Source organism: Cnephaeus nilssonii (assembly GCF_951640355.1).
Source record: "Cnephaeus nilssonii genome assembly, chromosome: 14".
Classification (NCBI taxonomy): Eukaryota; Metazoa; Chordata; class Mammalia; order Chiroptera; family Vespertilionidae; genus Cnephaeus; species Cnephaeus nilssonii.
The window spans coordinates 49,049,411-49,067,505 of record NC_137085.1 but is presented as its reverse complement, the minus strand read 5'-3'; the positions used below and the strand labels follow the sequence as shown (position 1 = coordinate 49,067,505).

The following is an 18,095-nucleotide window of genomic DNA, read 5'->3' as shown; positions in this document are numbered from 1 at the left end:
ACTGATACTACTTCTCTACCTCCCATGGCAGAATGGATAGGAGGAAGAGATAGGGAAAGAATTCAAGCTTTATTTCTCAAAAGTAAGAGTACAGAATTATATATGTTGGTTTAAGGTTTCCTTTGATTTTTACCCAATGTATATGAACTATGATTTGATTTTTAAAAATTCTTAGAATTTGATAATGTATCTCCAAATGAACTGAAAACTCACCCCATTAACAGATCAAGAGAGTTGATCAGTGGCCTTCCCTTCAGTGACCCTGAGACACACTTGTACATTTCCCAGGTCTTGCTTTAATTCCCCACAGTATATCTATGGCTTTCTTTATGACTATACACTAATTGTTGTCCTATAACCTCTACTACCTTCTTCCACTGAAAAAAGCTATTTTTTTTCCTTCAAAGTATCATAGTTCTTTAAAATCTGCTAGCAACTGTCAATGTGAACTGGCACAATCTTTCTGGAAGGCAATTTTCATTTCATTTATTTACTATTGAATTTATTGGGGTGACACTAGTTAATAAAATTATATCGTTTCAGGTATATAATTCTACAATGCACCATCTGTATATTATATTGTGTGTTCACCACCCCAAATCAAGTCTCTTTCCATCATCATTTAATTAAAAGGCCTTTAAAATATTCAGACTCTTTGGCTAAGTAGTTATGCTTCTATGAGTTTACCTGAAGGAAATAATCAGCTATGTCCCAGAGAGCAAAAAGTCTAGAATGACTAAAATAGTAAGTCACTGTAACTATAAATAATCTTTTGCCCAACATGGGGGATTATTTCTGTTTGGTTATCCAGCACCATGGAATATAGCCATTTAAAAAAAAAAATCACACTTACAAGGCTATTTAATCCATAGAAAATCATCCACAGTTTTTCTATATATTTATTTTAGGTGCAAAAAAACAAGATGGGACAATGGTACTGTGTTATAAAACAAACCCAAACTATTCTTGACATAAGCCATGGTCAGTGTGTCTAAGAAATGTTTTAACTCACCCTCTTCTTCCCCCTTTCTTCTCCTTCAGGACTTCTTTTAAGTCTCCAGAGCAAATAGGGCAAAGAACTCGGGTTCCAGTATCCTGGGTCTTACCACAGGAAAGGACCTTAGGGAGATGCTGCAGGTGTGCTGACTTATCCACAGTACACTGCTAGTGAGTGGCTGAGGATGGATTTTCAGCCCAGAAATTTTCCAATAGACCCTCCACCAACCTCAGGACCATATTTATGAACTCACAGAAACATATACTTACAAGATTGACATTAAGCATAACTGGATCCTGCCTAGGGACAGGCCAATCGTGTTACCTGTTCTTATTAACCTTGACAAGTAATTGGCTCTATTGCCCACCCCCACCCCCACCCCCACCCATCCAGCTTTCCTTTTCCCTTCTCTCTTCATCTCAAATAAAGGAGACCATAGACCATACATTTTAAAAATGCCAAGCGAGATAGCCAGAGATTCTGGCCAGTGGGCCACTCGCGGAGATAGCACGCTCCCTACCTGCGGCGGGCGCTGCGCCAGGGACTGCCTGTGGAACTTGTGGAGGGCGGCACGTTAAAGAGCTCAGAGCGGAAGGGTGGAGTCCCCGCCCCCAGCTGCAGAGAGTTCCGCTGGACTCAGTCAGCCAGGGCTGTCTCTACAGCTAAAAGTAAACTAGCGGATCCTTCTTCCTTGGAAATATATACGCGTGAAACCAAAAATGAAACTTACCACTGAGGTTTCCCATAAATCAGCTTTTAAAAAGGAAAGCTTCATAGTTCAAATCCAATGTTTTAAAAAAAAGGTATAAAACAAACCGAAGCCTGAAATCATCACAAACGTTCAGTTGGTTTCGGCTTCAGAATCCAGGCACTTTAAATTCTGCCATCAAGTCGCCCCCTTTCGACAAAAAAGCTTTTACAAGAAAACAGAACAACTTGACATAATTCTGCAACATATAGAAAGTGAGAAGTCAGGCCAATATGACTTTGGTTTTTATTCTAGAAAGTGGGAGTGTGTGTATAATAGGAAATATATTTTTAAATTTTATATTGTGATACTTCCTCAGAGTTCCTCGACATAATGAAACTTCAATTGCTTCGTCATTAAAAGAATTTCCCATCATGACTTAACAATTTGTAAGAATGCTCTGGGATCACTGCTATCTTGCTATTCAGGTTGGGGGAGCATGTTCTAGATGAGGATAAGAAGATCCTTCTGGTAACTGATCTGGTAATTGATCAGATGAGCCCAAGCTGAAACCATGTGACTAACACAGAGGGTGGTGACATAATTTACTCAAGCATTCACCACCTTAGACTTTTAGGTGCTTGCCGCTCTTTCTCCTTCCCTCCTCACATCTTTCTTTCTTTATAAACTTTGTAATTTTTAAATTGATATATTGAACTCTTCATGGTTTGCTTTTCCTACTTATTCATTTCAAATGCAATTCAAAATACTGTATAATGAATATTGAGATGTCCATTGGCTTGGTTATGGCATTTCCTTCCCAAGTAAGAACTTACACATTCTCAGAATAGCACATATTTATTTTTAACTTGGAAAACTACTGAGAATTATATTGCCTTAAAAATCTGGTGGGGAGCCCTGGCCAGTGGCTCAGTTAGTTGGAGCATGGTCCTGCACACCAAAAGGTTGTGGGTTTGATCCCGTCAGGGCACATACCTACAACTAATTAATATTTCTCTCTCTCTCTCTCCCTCTCCCTCTCCCTCTCCCTCTCTCTCTCTTCTCCTCCCTCCCCGCCACACACCCCTTCCTCTTTCTCTAAAAAAAATCAATAAACATATCTTCCATGAGGGTTTTAAAAAATCTGGTGGGGAATGTGAAATTCTCTTTAGCCTTAATAAAATCGCAATAGACTTGGAGATTAAGCTCAAAATGCTCCCTCTTGCAAATCTCTTGTCAAGGCCACGTAGTGGAATAATGCAGTGTTTTCCCAAATTTAGTTCCTCTGATATTTTCTATTTAATGTTTCTTTAAATGATCATCAAGACCCCAAAACATATATTTCATGACCTGCTAGTGTGGTCATGCCTATCAAGTCAGAAAAGAACCAACTCTAGCGTCACCTACCACTAACTAGTGGAGAAGTCTTGGACAAATAATTTATTGAGTAGTCAGGATTAAGTAATCTCCTCTTAGATAGCCTCTATGACCTATGAATGATTTTTAAAACTGGGCAGGGAGTCCTGGCCTGGTAGCTCAGTTAGTTAGAGTGTCGTCCTGATAGGCCCTCCAAAGTGTCAGGTTTGATCTCTAGTCAGGGTACATATAAGAATCAACCAATGAATGCATAAATAAGTGGAACAACAAATTGAGGTTTCTCTCTCAATAAATTTTTTAAAAAACATAAAACTGTGTGTGTGTGGGGGGGGAGGGACTGTTTAGTTTGCTTTTTAAGAGCGCATTCTTTTATTTTCTTTTTAATATTTTTATTGATTTCAGAGAGGGAGAGGAAGAGAGAGATAGAAACATCAATGATGAGAGACAGACATTGATTAGCTGCCTCCTGCACGCCCTCCAATGGGGATCGAGCCCACAACCCAGGCATGTGCTCTGACCAGGAATAGAATCCCTGACCTCCTGGTTTATAGGTCGATGCTCAACCACTGACCCATGCTGGTCAGGCTTTTTTGTTTTACCCAAGCAGTATTCAAGGTGTACATATGATCAATAGGAAAAACAGGAGACAAATGGAATTGACCTTTCTCTGAAGTTGTTGATAGGAATGGAAGGTGTTGCTCATCTTGGGGCTCAGTGATTAACATATGAGTAATCTGAGGACTTGTGATCTTGTTCATCTCACCCACCTGTTTCCATCCTTCAGCCATTCATATTCCATACTGTTTATCAAGCTTCTTAATGAAGTTTTGATATACGTACTCTGGAGTTAGAAAAACAGAATATGTTTAGAAAAAAGATTTTATCACTTAAAAATATATGAACATCTAAACAGCTGAGGGGTTGGGGAGCATCAGTCCCAAAACCCTGTGTAGGTTTTATGATTTGGGTGAAGTAGATGGAAAAGTGCTGAGATAGGAGAAGAGCAGACACCCTGATTATCTACAGTATTGCTATTTCCCAGTTATGACCCTCTTACTTTGTTCATTTTTAAGGGTAAAATCTCATCACTGCCGATGTACTGTTTCTGAGGGTCACTTGCATCACAGTTGACTTGAGCCAGGTGTTTAAATACAGATTTCAGGGCTTTAACACAGATCTGTTGAATCCAGTTTTCTGAGGAGTGGTCCTAGGAGTCTACATTTCAACACCAACCAGAGGCGATTCATGTGCACACTGAAATTTTAAATACTGATTGTATAATGTTTAAGGGAGGAAAATTAAATCAAGTGTTCTTTGCAAGTACATTTATAACTTCCTTTCCTCCATCTAATTTGGTTGATTAATATCAATACCACCCTTCACTCTACCTCTGCCCACCTTTTGTTGCCTCCATCTTTGCTATCTATTCATACCCCATAGAGTGGTGCTAGACAGACTTCATTGAGCAGAACACTTTGCCCTGGTTATACAACTGTTTAAAATATAAGAGTAATTAACATGTGTGGATGGCCAGGGGGCAGCAGCTGTCATCACATGACAACCATGCTCAGATGCTTCACTTATCCCGTATTTGTCTCCTTCCTTTCTATGCTGAGCTGGGAAAGAGCTGGCCAGGGAAAGAGTGCTTGCCTTCAAAAGGCAGCTCCCATGCTGTGCATAATTTAATACAAAGATGAGGCCTCCAACAATGTTCCCTGTCCTCAAGGAATTTACAAACCCAGACATAAATATGTAATTACTAGAGGCCAGGTGCATGGGATTCGTGCACTGGTGGGGGCGTGGCCTGCGGGAATCAGCCCACTGTGGGAGTGCTGCTCATCCCAGTCAGCAGAGTGGCGCTCCCACTGTGGGAGTGCACTGACCACCAGGGGGAAGCTCCTACATTGAGCACCTGCCCCCTAGTGGTCAGTATGCAGCATAGTGACTGGTTGAGCGGTTGTTCTGGTTGTTCCACCGTTCGGTCGCTGGGCTTTTATTATACAGGATGCCTTGGGTAAATGCTGTGGGAACTTGGGAACACTGTATGGTAAATAATTTAATTTTAAGGAATCTCAATAAATGAATTGAAGGCCATGAAAAATAGAGATATCCTTTCAGAGGATAAAGGGAAATGTTTTATTGATTTAATATCCTAGAACTAAATAACCTAACTGAATGTTGTAGAAATGAAAGTCCCCTTGAGTCACTTCACTTGGTATAAGGAGATGAGTAAGTTCAATGGCTCTTGTGGAATTGCCTCCAGAAATGGTTTTAAACCAAGAACAATATGAGTTCTAGGTCTAAAAGTGTTCAAAACCCCTGCTTTGAAGGGAACAACTGGGTTTTATTTTCTGCTATGAGTAAGTGGTTATTCAAAACCAATTGTAGTCACACCTGGGTTAACAGGATCGTCAACCTAATCAATTTGCCTTTCATGATTATAGACCCATCATAAAAGAATTAGTAGTTTTTTCTTTTCCCTACTTTTTCTGAAAAGAAAATTAGAAATAACCTTTCTTAGGATATCCTTTCTTAGTTTAAAGAGAAAGAGATTCCAAACATAAACTAATAAACTGAAATTTCAGATATTAAAAAGTCCTATTTAAAAAAAGAAAAAAAATTGGTGACCCAATATTGCAGAATGCCTGGATGTGAGGCTCCTTTAGTTAAGGTAGCCAGGGAAGGCTTCTCTAAGAGGCGTTATCTGAGACATGAGTTATGAAGACAAGCATGCAAAGATCTGCAGGAAGAGCATTCCTGGCAGAGGAATCATAAGGATGGAACAAAGTTGGAAAGAAGGTCATTGTGTCTGGAATGCAGAGTGAAGGAAGCAGTGGTGGATCAGATCATATCCTGAAGGTCCTTGTAAACCAAGGGAAGAGGTTGGATTCCAATTGCAATGGAAAGTCACTGGATGAGTTAAAGCAGGGGAGTTACTTGATGAATGTTCTGAAAATGTGGTCTAAAGACTAGAGGGGCCAGCAAGGAAGCTTGGAGACCTTTAGGAGCTGTTGCTGTAAACCACATTTTGAAAGTAGAACTTACAGAACTTATTAGAAGTAAGGGAGAAAAGGTAATCAAGGATGGTATACAGGGTGGGGCAAAAGTAGGTTTACAATTGTGAGTATGTGAAACAGAGTTTATTCTTATATTATTACTTATTAATTATTGTTTTATTTCCATATGAATAACTTTAAACCTACTTTTTCCCCACCCTGTATATATTTTAATATGCTGTTCCATAATAAAACCAAGAACAATATACAGGGTGTCCCAAAAAATGTATACACACTTTAACACCTGATGGCTCAATTTTGAAAATGAAATGTATTTTAATAAACACTGCCTTTATAATTATTTCCTCTATTTTAGAGATGCAGATACTGAGGCACAGAGCTTAAGCAACTGGTCTAAGCTTACATAGCTAGGAAATGGCACAGCTGAGGATTCCATCCCAGGTACTACAGCTCCAGTGTCTGGGCTCCTAACTACAATGTATGTGGTAAAATTAGTATCCTTATTCACACCTGGTGGCACTGTGAATTTGTTCAACTTCAAACATTTAAACATAGAGTTACCATATGACTCAGTAATTTCACTCCTACATATTCTCTCCCAAGAGAATTGAAAACATATGTACAAATGTTCATAGCAGCATTATTCATAACATCAAAAAAGTGGGAACAACCCAAATGTCCATCAATTTTGAATGGATAAACAAAATGTGGTATATCCATACACTAGAATATTACTTAGCCACAAAAGGAATGAAATACTAAACAATGTTGCAACTTGGATGAACCCTGAAAACTTTATGCTAAGTGAAAGAAGCCATATAAAAAAGGCCGTATATTGTATGACTCCATTTATATAAACTGTATAGAATAGGCAAATCTATAGAGACAGAAAGCAGAGTAGGAGTTTCTCAGGACTAGAGGAAGGGGGAGAATGGAGAGTGATTGCTAATGGTACAGGGTTTCTTTTTGGGGTGGTGAAAATGTTATGGAATTAAATAGCAACGATGGTTGTACAACCTTTTAAAATACTAAAGAGTTCTAATTTGTACACTTAAATGGTGAATTTTATGGTATGTGAATTAGATCTCAATTTAAAATTTTCTAGGTAGGGAGAGAACAAGATCTCCTGTCCATTGTTGCCATTATATTACACTGCCACTTGGCATCACTGTTGAGGAATGGCATCACTGCCACTTGGTGTCACTGCGTCACTGTTGAGGTTTGTACAAAGCTCAGTAATGCTTTGCCGGCTCAGACCATGTCCAGGCTACAGGTGTGCTCCATGATTGAAGTGTAAGGTTAAAATTCAGACCATGTTCCCCAGAGCATGGGAAACACCATTCCAAAAAAGCTTAATTGAAGATCTTCTAGCCTTAGCCCCACACACTGTGCAACTACTTGCCCTCCATAACAGACTGAGGTTTTTGGCTAATCCTGGTTCCCATATTAATGGTGAAATTCACACTATTTTCAAAAGCATCTATGTTAAAAATAAATGCCTCTAAGCATATCTTAAACTTTCAAAACTTCATTTTTTTTAAAGAAGTACTTTATGGATATAAAGAGAAATATTGAGTAATTTTCTTTTCCTAGGGTAGGAGACTTTCAATGAGCTGAGGATTTTACATCAATTCTCTCTAAAATATTTATACTATTTAACCCAGTATTTCCAATCAAAATATTAAAAAGCCATGTATATATCATCATGGCCATATATATATATACCATCAATAATATCATGATGACCATCTTTATGATATATATAAAGATGGTCATCATGATATTATTGACAATAGCAAAAAAGAAATCAGAAATATCCAACAATGGGAATTGTATACATACTTGTGGGAAATCTGACACCTGTTAAAAATGACACACATGAATGCTATTTAACATGAAAATCTTTATGCTCTAATGCAAAATGATTTGTTGAAAGCAACTATTTGTACATTTGTGTAAAAACATATATACACACACACATTTATACAATTAGAAATAATGCATATACCAGTTAAAGTTATATTCATTCGATTTGAAATAAATTCTTTTAATCCTCTTACTCCCACATTCTAAAAAAAAAAAAAAAATATATATATATATATATATATATATACACACATATATATATACATACACACACACACACACACACACACACACACACTAGAAGCCCAGTGCATGATTTAATCATGCACGTGTAAGCTGTCTGTCCGCTGGTCGGCAGCTCCGAAGTCCCTGGGCCCCTAGGGCGGGGCGGGGCGGGGGCGTGGTCCTCCTGCGGCTGGAGCCCAGGCCAGGGTCTTGCCTTTGCCTCCCGCCCAGGAAGGCTGGGGCCGCTGCCACGTGCTCCTGCGGCCCAACTGCCGCCAGACTCCTCCCGGGGGAGCCGCGCCGCCCGCCCACCGCCCGCCGCCTCCAAACCTCCAAAACGCCCGCTCCGCTCGCTGCCCCAGAGGCCTGTCTGTGCCGCAGCACAGCCATGGCGCAGACGCTGAGCTCGCGTCGCAGCTGGCAACGCGAGCTCAGCGTCCTGCCGGCCCAATCACCACCCCAGCCACCCCGAGTCCCGCCCCCTGTGTCACCCGCTGGCCCAATCATGGGCTTAGCGGAGTGATGGTAATTTAAATATTACCTTTTTATTATGTAAGAGATAAAACACACACATATATATATTTCTCTCAATTACCAGGGTATATATTCTCATAGTCACTTTTTCACTTATATTTCAAAATTGTGAACATATCATACATACAAGAGTATTTATAATGTATGTGTACAGCTTCAAGTGTATCCATTGGGTTTCAATCAGGAATCAGAATTATACTCAATTGGTTTGACTAAAGAGATACTAATGTAGTAAAGAGATATTAATGTAGACACTATTTAAAGGGGTGTGGTGAGGTTGAGAGAATCATCCAGCTGAGGCATCCCAACCATCAAGTTGAAGTTAAGAACCACCAACTTGAGAGTCTTGGTTCAACAGTGGGAAGCCCATATCATTTTTAGACTAAAGAGCAAGGGAGGATGCCCTGGCTGATTTGCTCAAGGGTTAGAGCCAAAGGGTCACGGGTTCGATCCGGGTCAAGGGCACGTGTGTGAGCTGGAGCCATGGAGGAGAGACCTTTGGTCAAGAATTGCAGGTGTGGAGAGACACAGCCACTGCCAGATCCTTACACCGAAACAGAGAAAGAATGGATATAACATATCCTACCTCTCTTTTCTCCTGCCTCCAATTTCCTTAATCCTCCATTGTTTAAACCCAGCTAAGAAGAACCCAGGTGATGTTTTCCAAAAAGGTCAGCTTCTGGGGTAAAGAATAGGGCAGGGGAGGGAGAAAAATAAATATGAGTAAATATGAGGGTAGACAAAGAGAAAACCCAGATAGTCTACCTGTTTTTCCCACCCCAGATTTATTCTTGCCCTTTGCTCAAATGAAGAGAAGCTCATCCCCTGCACATGAGAATCACAGAATCCTACCAATCATCAAATTGCTTTGAGGTGATGTCAATTTGGGTGTAGTCTAGAAACTAAATTATAATATTTGATTCCACCAGTACACTTCATGCAAAGTAACAGGGAAAGAGGGGCCAGGGAGGTTATAACCAGTTAACATTTTGTATGCAGAGCTACAATAATCCCTGACTCTACAGCTTGTTGCTAAGTTAAAAATGAGAATCAAAGCTTCCTACTTTATTCACGTATGTTTCCCTTGCCTTATGCACTACCATGGTAAATCAGGATTTTTTTACACTTTAATTTTTGCATGGTCTGAAATTTAAGTGGTCCTGACTTTATCAGGTTACTGCAGTTATCTAATGAGCATTATTATTGTAGATGGGAGGAATAAGACAGGTCCAGTGAATCTCTGGGTGTCATGCACAGTTTCCCTTCCCTTCATTGTAGAGCTGCAACCCAATTTCCTCTCAGTCATTGGGATCAGTCATCCCAATTCTATCACTATAAGGAACCAAAATAATCAGGGGGCAATTTCAGCTTTCAATTCAATAGAACCATGGCTGTATCCTCAAGTGGTAGCATTTCTTTCCTTTGAACTAGGACTTCCAAAAGTGATAAACCCAAGGTTGTAGAAGAGGTGTGCTGGATATTTTCCATTTGTCCTGTCAGTCTTTGTTCCTAGGAGGCTTGCCTCTATAGAATGCACCCACCTGTCTCCTTCTTCTCTGGCTTCCTGTCAATCCTCAACATTAAATCTATTCTGCCAGTAGAAAAGCCCTTTAAAATGTTTATAAGGACTATATGTTTAAGTGACAATCTCTCACGAGATACATTCTCTTCCTGGAAACAGATCCAACAGTGGTGGTTGATACCATTTCTAGAGAATAACAGTAAAACAGCTCATTAAAGTCTAGGGAGGCTTAGCAGGGCGCAGGAGCATGGATTCTCATGTACTGACAAAAGTTCACTTGAAGCTTTTAAGTGAGACTGTCTGTCATTCTGCTTCCTCTGCCTCCCCTTAAAATCTGACAGCTCAGTCGCTGGGGTTTTGAATTTGCCTCTTCCACCTGCCCGGTGCCAAGTGCATAACACTGCAGGCCTAGGTCCGGCGCGCGGGCCCTTTAAAGAAGGCAAGGGCTGCGCTGATTGGCTAAGGGTTGTCATCCACTGTCAAGGCTAGTCAATCCGCGAGGTGAAACCCGGTTCTTGCCGCGGACTAGGGGACCCGAAATCTGAAGGTCTCTGCGGCCATTACCGTGTCCCGCTCCTCCACTGCCCGCTGCGTGATTGAGAGCCAGCCTTGCGGGAACCGGCCGGCCACAGGTGGGTGGAGAGCGCGGGTCCACGTCCTCCTACGCTGGGCTGCCGGGCCCCAGGCGTGCAGGCCCACGCGGCGCTCTTGCTTCTTGTGTGCGCCCGCCCTTGGCTTCCTTCCTGCTCCCAGTGGAGAAGGTCTCCTACTCGTTTTGGAAAGAATCCCTTCCTGTCGACAGGACTCTGGGCCTTTCCCGTAACCTTGTAATCAAATTGGGAAAGTCTACAGAGCACTATCCACGGAAATCAGCATACCATTCAGGAAATACCCAGATTACTGTCATCAGGGCGGGTGGAGTTAAATTAGGGAAACCCTCCGGAAGTTGTAGGTTAAGGGCTGGAATTTGCAGGGGAAGTGGACTAATGTGAACGGAACGCAACGATTTATTGAAAATGATTGTACTGGGGGATGAGGGCATGTATGGGGATGGGGTGGGGGAGGCAATGGGGGATATGGATACATATGTTATATCTTAATCAATAAAAAAAGTTAAAAAAAGAAAATGATTGTAATTATGCAACCAGTCATAAATGTAGGTTATGTGTAATTTGATCAGGAAGTGAGTCAGCGCAGAAATTTGGATGACAGAGGTCGTGGTTATGGGATTATCCATTTAAAAAACCAAGTAGAATTAAATGCATGTTCCTAGCGGTGCCTGTAAATTGCAGCCCCAACACTCCTCAGAAATATCCCTTCCCATTGTAATCTATAGCACAGCTGATACTGGGCTAGAGTATTAAAGAGCCCATTTTAAGGCCTCAGGAGTAATAAAAGGAAAAATGCAGTCATTAAGAACTCAAACCAGCATTCTCAGTCCTCTGAGACACACTGGTCTAAATTTTAAGTATCAAAAAATTTTTCACCAATAGTATAAGTGTTAGAATTTTTGAAAGGCTTATTTATACAACTGAGTGAATTCAGTTATTCCTATTTCGAGATCACTCTTGCTTATTTTCTTCCCCCACTTTTACTGACAAATAATTGACATACATCATTGTCTAATTTTAAGGTATACAGTATGATGGTTGGACTTACATATATTGTGAAATGATTACCACAACACGTTCAGCTAATATCTATCATGTAGAAACAGTAAGAAGAAAAGAAAGAAAAAAAGAAAAACTTTTCCTTCTTGTGATGAGAACTATTAGGATTTATTCTCTTAACTTTCCTATGTATCATACAGCAGTATGAACGATAGTCATCATTTTACTAATATTTTGTGAGTCCAGCTGGTGTTGCTCAGTGGTTGAGTGTCAACCTATGAACCAGGAGGTCACGGTTCGATTTCCAGTCATGGCACATGCCAGGTTGTAGGTGATCCCCAGTGTGGGGCTTGCAGGAGGCAGCCAATCGATTATTCTCTCTCATCATTGCTGTTACTATCTCTCTCTCTTCCGTCCTCTCTGAAACCAGTACACACACACACACACACACACACACACACACACACACACACACTGAATGTCCAGATTATTATGTGTTCAGAGATTATAATAATCTGGCCACTCAGTGTATATCCTATATAATAAAGAGCTAATATGCTAATTATATCGAACAGCAGAAGAGACTGTCAGGATGACATTTTGGACGAAGCGGGGGCTGTGAGGGCTGACCAGAGCTGCAAGGGCTGAGCCTCTTGCACGATTTCGTGCATTGGGCCTCTAGTATATATATATATAGTGAGTGGGAGAGAGAAGATTGAAAGTATTATGAACAACTTCCAAACACTGGAAAATGGCTATTAGAGTGGGAAAAGTTGAAAATACTGAACTCCAAGATGTACTTTACAAGGTGTGGTGCACTTGTTTCCAGGTGTGATCTCCTGAGGACCACGGGGAAGCTCTTCTCCTGGGTTTGCTTCTAGCTTTAACCCTTGGGAACGTTGCCTAACACATTCAAACTACAATATAGACCCAAGAGAGCAAGGCCCAGAAAGAGGTAAACTTAAATCCTAACTTTCCACATAGTTTCTTTCCCCTAGATGGCTGATATACAGACTCTTCCTGTACTTCAAGGGAGATCCCACCCCTTAATAAATAGTAGCAACTGTAAGAGACATAGCTCTGTGACATACTGTGTGTGTGTGTGTGTGTGTGTGTGTGTAAGAATAGGATTAGGGGACAATTGTTTTCTTTAGAAATGTTTGCAACATATGTAAAATTTTAATTATCCACTCCTGTATGCAGAAGAAAAGTAAGAAATGGCAAGTGACCTGAGCCAGCCTTTCTCTAGTGTCACTCATTGCCTTCTGCAAACTTTTATAGGAAAGAGACACCATGGAGACTGCCAATGGATAATACATTGCTTCTGCCTTCAGGCAATTTCTGGTCTGCTATTGGAGACCATTGACATGGGACAGTCAGAATTTGCACAAATGAGAGAATTTATGCTAGATCTCCCACTCTCAATGGGTGGCCTCCAATTCTGGTCACAGGATGGAGGGTGGCAGTGGTAGAGCAGGAGAGAAACCTCATGACCTCCCAGGCCTGTTCAGGGCCGTGCTTCTATGGTGAATAACTGGCCTCTTCCCAACACTAAAGCTGACTCTGGACCAGAGGCCCCTATAATTCCAGAGTGTGTCTACGGCCTGAATACAGGAAAGCCACTGAAGTCTGGCTTGCAGTTCTCACTCTCCTGGAGCCCTAATAGCAGAGATAACTCATGTCACTTGGAATGAAATGCTCTCTCTCCATTCTTCTCCACTATTAGCCAGAACCTAAGATTTTCTGATAGGGATATGGAAAACAGAAGCTCCAATGGCTTCCCACAGAATGCTATGAATCCTGGTAGAAGCATTTAAACTGGCCCTCTGCTCAACAGCTCACCAAAGAGAATCAGCAGCATTGTTGAGAAGGAAAGAGCAATTGTAACATCCTTGAGTTTTGCATTCTGAAAGTAAAACTGAAGGTCTTTTGTACATACCCAATTGGATTAAGAACAAAGTATTAAGAGTTCTGGCCTCCCCAGAATTGACAGCCCACATAAGATAGACAATACCATATATTCATTTAAAAACTGAGTTTCCCATGACATTTAATTATCCTTATGTTTTCCCCCTTGAGAACTTCAGTGGTAGCTTGAAGAGAACAAAGGTGAAACTTGAGGAGGATGGCCAAGGGATGTCAGGAGTGGGTGGCTGGAAATAGAGGGTGTATAGGAGAGGGGCAGGGATTACAAGAAGAGTATTGATATAGTGACTCTGAGATACTTAAAACCTCCTAAAACACAAATGCACAGAGCACAGACAAATCTGTCCTCAAAGTACATGATGCATCTTCTGCATCACCCCTTCTCAGAAACAAAGATTCTATCATCCAACTGTACAGAAGGTAGAGGATAGATGGTATCCACTCTGACACACACACACACACACACACACACACACACACACAACCAGAGAGTTTTTTCTGTATGTTTAAGTATTTAGTTCTTCAAGATTTACAGTGCGAAACAAAATCAGGAAAAATGGAGCCAAATATTTACAGAGCATAAGATTTTGGAAGTCGTCTAGTTCAATTAGCTGGTCTTAGTAAGTGACAGCCAAGCCAGTTTGCCCACAATCAGACAGTTAGTTGGGAGCAAGAACTAGAATCCACACTGTGTTCCCAGGTTAGAGTTTTTTTCTTACATTGTTATAAGTTCACAATATTCCAAGGCACAGCACATGAGGGATGCATGTAGAATATATTGTTTTAAATCTCTTTGCTTTTTTATATTTAGGTCAAGATGGGGTTTATATTTTCAAAATCTATGAACGAAAACATGAAAAACCAACAGGAGTTCATGCTTATGAATGCTCGACTTCAGGTACTTTTAAAATAATTAAGCTTTTACGTTGTTACTAGAGGCCCGGTGCACAAAATCGTGCACATTGAAAGGAAATTAATTAAAAGATTTTAATATTGCTATTCACCCTTTCTCTATAATAGAAGTGTCAACCAAATTCTTGATAGACAATGACAGATGGAAACACATGTGTGTGATTGGCGCCAGTAAGAGCTTTAAATATATAGATAAACTTGTTTAATTAGACCTGCTTTCTGATTTAGCTAAACTTTTTCCAGCCCAGTGAAGCACCCCAACTTCCCTTTCAGGTAATTGTCAGCAACACAGCAGTAAATATTAATGTGAAGCAGATTATTATTGTAGATCACGCAGAGAGAACAAAGGATAAAATATTTAACTGCAGCAGGGTTTGACTATATTCTGAGCAGTGAGAAAACCTGAACTCATTTTCAAGTTCCACCATTTCTTACTTCTTTTCAGTTGGGTCAAGTTTCTAAACTTTCTAAATCTCAGTTTTTCCGGCTAATGAAAAGAAAACAGGATTCTACCAAGTCTCCTATCTACCTATCCCGGAACTTCTATGAGGATCAACAGAGATGAGGCATGTGAAAACGCTTCACAGACATTCGGTTAAACTGTAAAATGTTTTCACCTGGCTATAAAGGAAATCATGTTCCTGGGCTGAAGAAACTCCAAGGAGGCTAGTCGCTAGGGAGAGGAAAGCAGGCATTGCTACAAGACATAATTACCCGGTGCCCACAGCCACTGTTTCTGGGCTGGGCTGGGCTGTGGGCCACATTTTGCGCCATGGGGTCTCGGCAGCGTTGGCTGCGATTTGGTGGGCTGTCACTCTGGGGTGGTGGTGGGGCCTGTGTCCCACTTAGGGGAAACCGAGTGCTGCTTTGTGGGTGCCAGATCCTCGGTGCCATTTATTGTTAAATGGCCTGTCGCTAGGGAGAGGAAGCCGGGTATTGCTACATGCGTCATTACCAGTGCCCACAGCCACTGTTTCTGGGCTGGGCTGGGCTGTGGGCCACATTTTGCACCATGGGGTCTCGGCAGTATCAGCTGCGATTTGGTGAGCTGTCGCTCTGGGGTGGTGGTGGGACCTATGTTGCTTTGTCAATGGTGCCATTTCTCTGTAAATGGCCATTGTGCATCATGGCAGCTCCTGCGTTGAGTGTCTGCCCCCTGGTGGTCAGTGTGCATCATAGTGACCAGTCAAATGGTCAGAAACATAGCATATTAGCCTTTTATATATATAGATGGTGGTTAAAGTTTCTAACATGTGCTCCAGAAGTATGTTCTCTTTGACCCCAAAAGGTAAAATGCTCTTGGGGCTCTATCCTCAAAGCCAAGATGAAATGGATTGTTAATTATCTAGTGAATGGGCTTTTAAAAATCTCCAATCCAGATATTTGTGTTAAAATGTCCATACCATAGCCCTGGCTGGTTTGGCTCAGTGGATAGAGCATCGGCCCACAGACTGAAGGGTCCTGGGTTTGATTCTGGTCAAGGGCATGTATCTCAGTTGCAGGCAGGCTTTAGGCTGGATCCCCAGCCTCGGGTTAGGGGCAGGAGGCAACCCATCAATATGTCTCTCTCACTCGATGTTTGTCCATGTCTCTCCCCCTCCCTTCCACTCTCTCTAAAAAATCAATGAAAAAATAACCTCCGATGAGAATTAAAGAAAACAAACAAAACGTTTCTATACCATAGTAAGAGACAACTGCTTACAATGTAGGGTAGGGAGAATGATACCCTCCTCAAAGATATTTGCATCCTGATCCCCTATGACTGTTTTTCCTTATATGGCAAAAGGACTCTGCAATGTGATTAAGTTAAGAGCTTGAGATGGAGAAGATCCTGTATTATCTTGGATGATCTGGAGGGGCACAATGTAATCACAAGGGTCCTTATAAGGGAAAGAGGGAGTCAAGAGGGCCAGAGGAGGGACAGGTGGGGAGGGGGGTGGGGGGGGAGAGATTTGAAAATGCCTTGCTGCTGGCTTTGAAGATGGAGTAAAGGACCATGAGTCAAGAAACACAACTTCTAGAAAATGGAAAAGTCAAGGATATGGATTCTCCCCCGAAGCCTTCAGAAGCAGTGCAGTTCCACCCGCCCATTTTAGACTGCTGACCTCCAGAACTGTAAGAAAACAAATTTGTGTTGCTTTAAGCTACTAAGTTTGATAATTTGTGCTATAACAATAGGACACTAACACAGAGTATGAAAACTTGACACTGGATTTATGCATAGGCTGCATAGAAAAGATCAAAGCAAAGTAGATTATCTAATTGCCTATATATAGGTTGTCAAAAAGTATTTTAAAATGTTGTATGTCAAAATCAAGTGTTAAAAGTTTGACTGGACTCATCTTCCTAAAATATCAAATAAAGATCTATAGGCTTCTGTGGCTCATTATGGCTCCGAGAATAGAAAGTCCTACTCTGAGGCAGTATATAGAGTGGTTAAAAGTGAGGACTAAAGTCAGGCTGTCTGGTTTTGAACCCTATCTCTACCCCTGACTGACTATAGGTCTGTGCCTCTGTCTCCTAATCTGTAAGCTGGAGGTGATAGTATCCCCTGCATAGGAGTTATTTTGAAGAGTAAAGATGGTATTGTATAAAAAGTGTGTAGACAAAATTAACGCCAAGAAATCTATGGCATTTCTATACACCAACAGTGAACTTACAGAAAGAGAGACTAAGAAAACAATCCCACTTACCATCGCACCAAAAAATTAAGATACCTAGGAATAAACTTAACTAAGGAGGTAAAAGACCTCTACTCAGAAAACTACAAGACATTGAAAAAAGAGATAGAGGAAGATATAAATAGATGGAAGAGCATACCGTGTTCATGGATTGGTAGAATCAACATCATTAAAATGTCCATACTATCCAAAGCAATCTATAGATTCAATGCACTCCCATTAAAATACCAACGGCATATTTCACAGACCTAGAAAGAACTCTCCAAAAATTCATCTGGAATAAAAAAAGACCCCGAATAGCCACAGCAATCCTGAGAAAGAAGAACAAAGTAGGAGGGATCTCAATACCAGATTTCAAGCTGTATTACAAAGCCACTGTTCTCAAAACAGCCTGGTACTGACACAAGAACAGGCATATAGACCAATGGAATAGAACAGAGAACCCAGATATCGACCCAAACCACTATGCTCAATTAATATTTGACAAAGGAGGCATGTACATACAATGGAGTCAAGACAGTCTCTTCAATAAATGGTGTTAGGAAAATTGGACAGATACATGCAAAAAAATGAAGCTAGACCACCAACTTACACCATACACAAAAATAAACTCAAAATGGATAAAGGACTTAAACATAGGACGGGAAACCATAAAAATACTAGAAGAATCCACAGGCAGAGAAATCTCAGACATATGCCGAAGTAATTTCTTCACTGATACCACTCCTAGGGCAATGGAA

At 41.0% G+C, this 18,095-nt stretch overlaps 2 protein-coding genes across 8 annotated transcripts in view; one reads left to right on the top strand and one right to left on the bottom strand.

Annotated features, from left to right (window-relative positions):
* CD274 (CD274 molecule) overlaps window positions 1–11,214 on the bottom strand; it is a 29,356-nt gene extending 18,142 nt beyond the window's left edge. Inside the window, exons 1-4 of one of the 6 annotated variants that reach the window (XM_079791152.1) lie at window positions 10,791–11,214; window positions 9,291–9,383; window positions 3,830–3,903; window positions 1,518–1,944 (exon numbers count right to left, since the gene is read on the bottom strand). Coding sequence is in view for 3 of the 6 variants with exons in the window: in XM_079791149.1 (XP_079647275.1) it covers window positions 3,724–3,850 (127 nt within the window). In the remaining 3 variants the exon portion in view is untranslated. Of the gene's footprint in view, window positions 1–1,012; window positions 1,341–1,517; window positions 1,945–3,723; window positions 3,904–9,290; window positions 9,384–10,790 lie in introns of those variants that run through there. The other 5 variants (XM_079791150.1, XM_079791151.1, XM_079791149.1 and 2 more) reach the window with 5 other exon arrangements.
* PLGRKT (plasminogen receptor with a C-terminal lysine) overlaps window positions 10,703–18,095 on the top strand; it is a 48,609-nt gene continuing 41,216 nt past the window's right edge. The window contains exons 1-3 of one of the 2 annotated variants that reach the window (XM_079791160.1): window positions 10,703–10,858; window positions 12,666–12,791; window positions 14,574–14,660. In XM_079791160.1, the coding sequence (XP_079647286.1) occupies window positions 14,580–14,660 (81 nt within the window). In that variant the 5' untranslated portion in view covers window positions 10,703–10,858; window positions 12,666–12,791; window positions 14,574–14,579. The remainder of the gene's footprint in view (window positions 10,859–12,665; window positions 12,792–14,573; window positions 14,661–18,095) is intronic. The other variant, XM_079791161.1, reaches the window with a different exon arrangement.